This window comes from Nyctibius grandis, chromosome 25, assembly GCF_013368605.1.
Source record: "Nyctibius grandis isolate bNycGra1 chromosome 25, bNycGra1.pri, whole genome shotgun sequence".
Lineage (NCBI taxonomy): Eukaryota > Metazoa > Chordata > Aves > Nyctibiiformes > Nyctibiidae > Nyctibius > Nyctibius grandis.
In genome coordinates, this window is record NC_090682.1 from 7,252,581 (window position 1) to 7,258,978 (window position 6,398).

The following is a 6,398-nucleotide window of genomic DNA, read 5'->3' on the forward strand; positions in this document are numbered from 1 at the left end:
GCTCTCCCCCTGCCCACCCGCTCCTTTCTCCCCTCTTCAGCTGAGCAAAGTGCAGGTTTCAAAAGGGACGTGGGGAGGGAGGCGGACTTTGCTTCCCGCAGGAATGCCGGTGTCGGCTGGGGCCTTCCTTGCGCTGGGTCACGCGCTCGCAGCCTGCGGGGATTAAAGCAGCGGTGGACGCGGCTGTTAACCAGCGTGGTGGCAGCGGGCTGGCCCCTGCCCGCACCCCGGGCGTTAACGCAGCCCAAGGGGCCGTGCTGTCGGTCGCACAGAGGCCTGCCAGCGGGCTGGGCTTTCACAGCTGAGTAGGGAAAACGGGGAAGAAATGGCTAGGGAGACCCCGAGGCACCGCTGTGCCTCAGGGGCGCAGGTAACTGTGCAGCCGAGGAGCTTCCCCAGGAAGGTCTGTGCACGGTCACGCTGCGCCGTCTCAGCCCGGAGATGAGGCTGCTGCAGGGGATGTGGCCGCTGGCGTCCTGCCTCCGCAGCAGGAGCCGCCTTTGGTACCACCTCACCCCTCATTTCCCTCTCCCCCTTGTTTTCCACCTTTCTCTTTTTCCCCCCCAAGCTTTTCTGGACAGGCCAAAGCATCGCTGGAGCGGCAGCGCGGCCCCTCGCAGCTCCCCCACCTCGCGCGCGGTGCGGCTGCGTGTCAGAGCACAGAAACACGCTGCCGACGGCCGCAATAATTTATTGTGAACACACCCGAGGGACACGGACACGCGAGGAACCAGCGGCTGCGCCGGGGCGTCGCTGCTACCCACAACAGATTCGCAGGGGACGCTGGCGCGGCGTCATCAATGTCACCAGGAGAACAGCGTGCTGCCCGCTGCTCTGCCCCTGCCTCGTGGCCTTCCCGCGCTCGCTGGGCGAGTGCTGCGGGGAAAGCTGGTGCTCCTTAAAACAGAAAAAGCGAAGCAGACACACGGAGGAAGGAAAGAAACCCGCAGGGCTGCCGTAGGAGTTAGCAAATCATCCTGTGAGACGTGCAGGAGCCGCCCCTGCACCGGGGAGAGCCGGGGGGAGCGCGGGGCTCGGCGCCCCCAGTCCCTAGATGACCAGGTCTGCATTTCTGGGGTGCGGGTGGTGTCCCCCGGCCGGAGCCCGTGCGGCGGGGGGCTGGCGGCAGGCGGGGGCCGGCGGCGTGGTAGTCCTCGTGGAGCGGGCGCTGCAGGCGAGGAGCAGCCCGGCGGCGGCAAGGAAGGCTCCGGCAAACCACCCCAGGAAGGTGGCCTCCCCGAACTCCCACCGGGGGACGATGTCGGGGACGGTGTCGTCCCAGAAGTCGAGGACGGTGTTGTAGGCGACCCAGGAGACGGGCGCCAGGGTGGCCATCCCCGCCGTGCCGAGCGCCGCTCCCCCGGCGAGCAGGAGCCGCCGCTTCAGCGCGGGTTTGTCCTCGCAGGCTCTCCAGCCCTCCAGCCCCGGGATGGCGAGGAGGCAGCCCAGCAGCCCCAGCCCGTTGGAGAGGCACATCAGGAGCCGGGAGACGCGCAGCGCCGGCGGCAGCGCCAGGAAGGAGCCGTGGGCTCGGCACTCGACCGCCCCCTCCTCCTGGGCCACGCAGACCTGCCAGAGCCCCATGGTCCAGACCTCCAGCTCGTTCAGGTCCAGGTTGAGGCTCTTCCAGAGCGGCACGAAGGTGGTGACGCAGGAGGAGACCCAGCCGAGGAGGGCCAGCAGCATCCCCCCCGCCTGCGCCGTCGCCCGCCAGCCCCCGGCCATGCTCTCGCCCCCCGCTCACCTCCGCGCCGGGCCGGATAAGCCGCCCCGAGCGGCGCCCGCGGGCATTAACGCTTGTGGAGCAGCGTCTGCCCCGCCGCCGGCCGCGTCTGCCTCCAGGGGAGAGCATTCAAGCCTGTTCCTCCAACGCCGGGGTGTGGCCACGAGCGTTTCCCAGGCGTTGTTGGTTTTTCCACACCAAAAGGAAAGCGCGCTCGGCTCGGCAGGACAAGCCAGGTGCGTCCCCGCCGTGGCTCCGGCCAGGGTCCCGCCGCCGCCGCCTCGCCATGCCCGGGAGGGTTAAGCCAAAGCACGCAAATCCTCCGAGCCTCGGCCACCCCGAAGCCTTGGCAGGGAAAGCGCCTCTTGGCAGCGGCAGCTCCGGCCGTGGCGGGACGGGGAGGGCACCTCGAGCGGGATGCGAGCAGCAGAGAGCTCCACGCTCTTCCTGGGGGGGCTGCAGGCATCGACCCTCCTTTGGTCCTTAAGTAAACGTGCAAAGGAGCCTCCGAGAGCTGCCTCGAGGCCAGGGACGCCCGAGGGAGGGTCTGCCTTTGCCCGCTGCTCGCAGGTGGGCACCGACCGCCCTGTCCTGCCCCCAGCGCCTCACCGGGGGACACGGTTGTTGGTGCTTTCCGTGAGCAAACTCTTGCCTGGGAGAAGATGCCCTGCTGCAAGGAAAAGGTGGGTGAAAAGGATGGGCCGTGTTGGCAGGAAAATCCCAACTTTGTGCTGGCGCTCGGCTCCCATCTGCCCCCGCGCGCGTCCCCTCTGCAGGGCCCGGCTTCCAGATTCATCTTCCCTGGGAGATTAGCGACTAATCTCTCCTTCATCTGCTGTCTTTCTTATCAGCAGGGGTATCAGGGGCCAGGCTGGTAAGTCACGGAGGCTCCTGGCGCCGGGGGTCCGGCCCCGGTGAGCATCAGGGGGTCCCTAAAGGAGGGGGTGAGGCACCGCGACTGTGTTCAACCTGGAGCACAGACCAGGCGGGAGAGGGGGGACGTTTTCCAGCCCTCGCCGACGGTCCCGTCCCCAAGAGCAGACGGGGAGCATCATCCCGAGGGCGAGAGCTGGGAAATCCACTGGGAACCCCCTCCTGCTCCTTCCCCCCGGCGTCGGGGTGCCCGCTCCTTCCGATTAAATCGACTCGAGGTAATTGCGCCCGTCACTGCAACAGATTAACGGGGACCTTCTGCCGGTGGAGCAGGACTGGCAACGGCCGCCGAGCTCCCCGTCCCTCCCTCCCACCGGCCGCGGCGGCACAGCCCGGCAGAGGACTCCCATCCACAACCGGCAGGAAGATGCCCGGCGGCGGCCGGGGTGGAGCGGGAGCCACGAGCCGAGGACGCCGTCTGCCCGTCCGGCAGCTGCTCCGCCGGGACGTGAGGTGGGTGCCTCTCCCAGCAGGGGCTCTGCGCAGGGCTGGGGACCACCGGTCTCACCGGGGCAGTGGCAGGAGATGCCGTAGGAGTGGTCCTGCCCCGGCGCACCGGCCAGGGATGCTCGGAGGAGGCAGAGCCCCCACGCTCCCCGTCCCCACAGGTCGCTGCTCTCCGGGTTGCGTTTCCAGGAACGTGACCTCCCGCCGCATCTCCCCACGGGGACCTGGCTGGACTCAGCCCCTCCCGAGGAGCCCAGCTATGGGGTCTGTGTCTCTCGCGGGCTGTCCCTCCTCACGCACCCGGGGGCCGCCCGTGTCTGCTCAGAGCTCGTTAGAGAACTGGCAATTAGGGGCATGGCCTGGGACAAGCGTGGAGCACAGCTGCGGGCGCTTGCCCGGTGCCGGGTCTGCTCCCCGCCGGAGGCAGACGCCTCCTTCCCCGGCCTCTGCAATGCAATTACGGCCCCTAATGGGCTTAGCCATCTGCCGCCAGCCCGTAGCCGCCCCGGCAAGGCTCTGTGGCTGGCACGTGCGCTGCTGGGCAAGGGCCGCCCCGCCAGACCCTGGGCCAGGGGGAAGCAGAGAGGGGCTGAAGTCTGACACCACCCTCCGCATCCAAAATAACCCCCCACTTTGTGTCCCCTACGGCAGGACCCCACACCCAGCCCGGGGCTGAGCCCCCGCCCCGGCGCCGCCATGGTGCTCCCCTGCGCCCGCAACAGCGTCGGTGGCAGCCGGCTGGCGCCCGAGGAGCCCCGCGGCCGCAGCAACTCCATCCCCCCGGCGCAGACCCCCACCGCCAAGCACATGCTGGCTTACCTGCCCCGGCCGCCCACCGACACCAGCCGGTACGGCACCTTCCCCCAGAAGGTATGGCTCGCGCCGGGGCTCTGGGGCATCCTTCGCACGGGTGGTCACGGTTCTTGTCAGAGGCGATTTCTCACACTGGGCTCCTTTCCCCTGCTTCAGCCTGAACTCCCAGCCGCCCCTGGGGCTCTGGGGAAGACAGATGATGGCCAGCAGCAAGCCAGCGCCTTGATGCCAAACTACCCGTCCCCACCGCACCGCGGCAGCATCGTCCCCGGCAAGCTGAGCCGCAGCAGCGTGGCTGCCCAGCACCACCCCGGCGATCCATCCCAGTGCCCGCCAGCTGCCCCGCAGGAGGCAGGAGCCCACTGGTACCCACCGCACGGGGGAACCAACATCCCCAACATCCCCGGCTCGGCGCGTGGCAAGACCCCCGCCCGCAGTGCCGCCGCCGTCCCTGCCCCGGAGGGGCTGCTGAGCCGGCGCCGTAAGCTGCTGGAGGAGGACGGCCCCGTGGTCCAGGCCAACAAGCGGCAGCGGCAGCGCTACGTGACCAAGGTGGGCAAGTGCCAGGTGAACCTGGGCAACATCCAGGAGAAGAAGCGGTTCCTCTCGGACATCTTTACCACCATCGTGGACCTCAAGTACCGCTGGTTCCTCTTTGTCTTCATGATGTGCTACATCGTCACCTGGGTGGTCTTCGGCACCGTCTACTTCTTCGACGCCTGGGCGCGGGGCGACGTCGGGCACCGGGGCGATCCCGAGTGGCCGGCGTGCATCGAGAACGTGGACGGCTTCGTCTCCGCCTTGCTCTTCTCGGTGGAGAGCCAGCGGACCATCGGCTACGGCTCCCGGATGGTGACGGCCAACTGCGCCGAGGGCGTCATCCTGCTGATGGCGCAGTCCATCGTCGGCTCCATGATCGACGCCCTCATGGTGGGCTGCATGTTCGTCAAGATCTCCCGGCCCAAGAAGCGCGCCCAGACCCTCATCTTCAGCAAGAACTGCGTCATCTCCCGCCGGGACGAGAAGCTCTGCCTCATGTTCCGCGTGGGGGACCTGCGGGACAGCCACATGGTGGACGCCAAGATCCGGGCCAAGCTGATCAAGTCCCGGCAGACGGCCGAGGGGGAGTTCATCCCCCTGGAGCAGTCGGAGCTGAACCTGGGCTACGACACGGGGGAGGACCGCCTGTTCCTGGTGGAGCCCCAGATCATCTGCCACGTCATCAACCGCCGCAGCCCCTTCTGGGACATGTCGGCCGAGTCGCTGCGCCGGGAGCAGTTCGAAATCATCATCATCCTCGAGGGCATCGTGGAAGCCACAGGTGAGTGGGACGGAGGGGGCCGGGGTGGGGATGGGCGCACCCCTGGGGTCCCAGAGATGCCAGGTGAACCCGGGCTCGGGGCTTGCATCCCAGCAACAGCTGCCCAGGGCTGAAACTGGCCCCCCACCGGCGACAGGTGACCCAGGGCTGGAAGCCCCCTCGTAGGCACGGGGTGCTTTGCGTGGTGCCCCGGGGCTCTGCCTGCCGGCAGCGGCGGCAGCTCAGTGTTGTCTCGCCGCAGGAATGACGTGCCAAGCCCGCACCTCGTACACAGAGGACGAGATCCTCTGGGGGTACCGCTTCGAGCCCTGCATGTCCCTGGAGAAAGGCGCCTTCCGCGTGGACTACAGCCGCTTCGAGATGACCTTCGAGGTGCAGACCCCGGCGGCCAGCGCCAAGGAGCTGCACGAGCTGAAGGAGCTGGAGCGGCGAGAGCACTCCGTGCTCAGCCTCTGCTGGGACCACCGCCCGCAGCCCTGCGCCGCGCTGGGCACCGGGCCGGGCGAGGACGCTGGCACCGGGCTGAGCGTCCCGGGCAGCGGGGACGAGCTGCCGGAGCAGGGGGCCAGCACCTGAGCCGCCCCGGGGGCCGGGCCGCCCCGCCGGGCCCTCTGACAGTGCCATGGGCCACCCTCGCTCCGGGGCCGAGCCCCCTCCTGCCCCCGGCCCCCCCGCAGCCGCCCGGCGGGGCTGGGGCAGAGTTGCTCCGTTGTACCGAGGAGCGCGAGACGCGAAGGGCGGGTGATGGAGGTCTGTTAATTAAAGAACCACCGCAACAAACCGGCCGCGGGTGTGGTGTCTGTGCAGCGCCCGGCGGGGGGCTCGGAGCGGGGAGGGGAGGGCTGCGCGCGGGGGGGCGGCGGGGGGCGGCAGCCAGGGCCCCAGGCCGGCGGGACGCGCCCCCGCACCCCGCTCCTTCGCCCCCGGTAACAGAGCACCGGGCCCCCCCTGCGTGCAGCGAGACCCCCCGCGCCCCCCGGGCCGCGCGGTTCGCCCCGCCCCGTCCCGTCCCATTGGCCCAGCCGCCGCTGGCCCCGCCCCACCTCGTCCTATTGGCTCAGCCCCCACTGGCACCGCCCCATTGACCGGCCGTCGATGGCCCCGCCCCGCCCACGCTGGCCCCGCCCCATTGGCCCGGCCGACGCTGGCCCCACCCCGTCC

The 6,398-nt window shown here is 69.5% G+C and overlaps 2 protein-coding genes across 2 annotated transcripts; one reads left to right on the forward strand and one right to left on the reverse strand.

Moving 5' to 3' along the window:
- Positions 1-1,050: 1,050 nt before the first annotated feature.
- Positions 1,051-1,725, reverse strand: CLDN25 (claudin 25). Its single transcript, XM_068418253.1, has one exon. The coding sequence runs from the start codon at positions 1,723-1,725 to the stop codon at positions 1,051-1,053; it is 675 nt and encodes a 224-aa protein (XP_068274354.1).
- Positions 1,726-3,799: 2,074 nt separating this feature from the next.
- Positions 3,800-5,813, forward strand: LOC137673400 (G protein-activated inward rectifier potassium channel 4-like). Its single transcript, XM_068418154.1, has 3 exons — positions 3,800-3,973; positions 4,073-5,237; positions 5,479-5,813. Exons 1-3 carry the CDS (start codon positions 3,800-3,802, stop codon positions 5,811-5,813), a joined length of 1,674 nt encoding a protein of 557 aa, XP_068274255.1.
- Positions 5,814-6,398: the final 585 nt, after the last annotated feature.

Bases quoted from the DNA above. Each gene is read 5' to 3' on its own strand.
- CLDN25 (XM_068418253.1), bottom strand. From the start codon at position 1,725: ATGGCCGGGGGCTGGCGGGCGACGGCGCAGGCGGGGGGGATGCTGCTG.
- LOC137673400 (XM_068418154.1), top strand. From the start codon at position 3,800: ATGGTGCTCCCCTGCGCCCGCAACAGCGTCGGTGGCAGCCGGCTGGCG. The intron at 3,974-4,072 runs GTATGGCTCGCG...CCCCTGCTTCAG, and splicing joins ACGGCACCTTCCCCCAGAAG to CCTGAACTCCCAGCCGCCCC. The intron at 5,238-5,478 runs GTGAGTGGGACG...GTCTCGCCGCAG, and splicing joins GGGCATCGTGGAAGCCACAG to GAATGACGTGCCAAGCCCGC.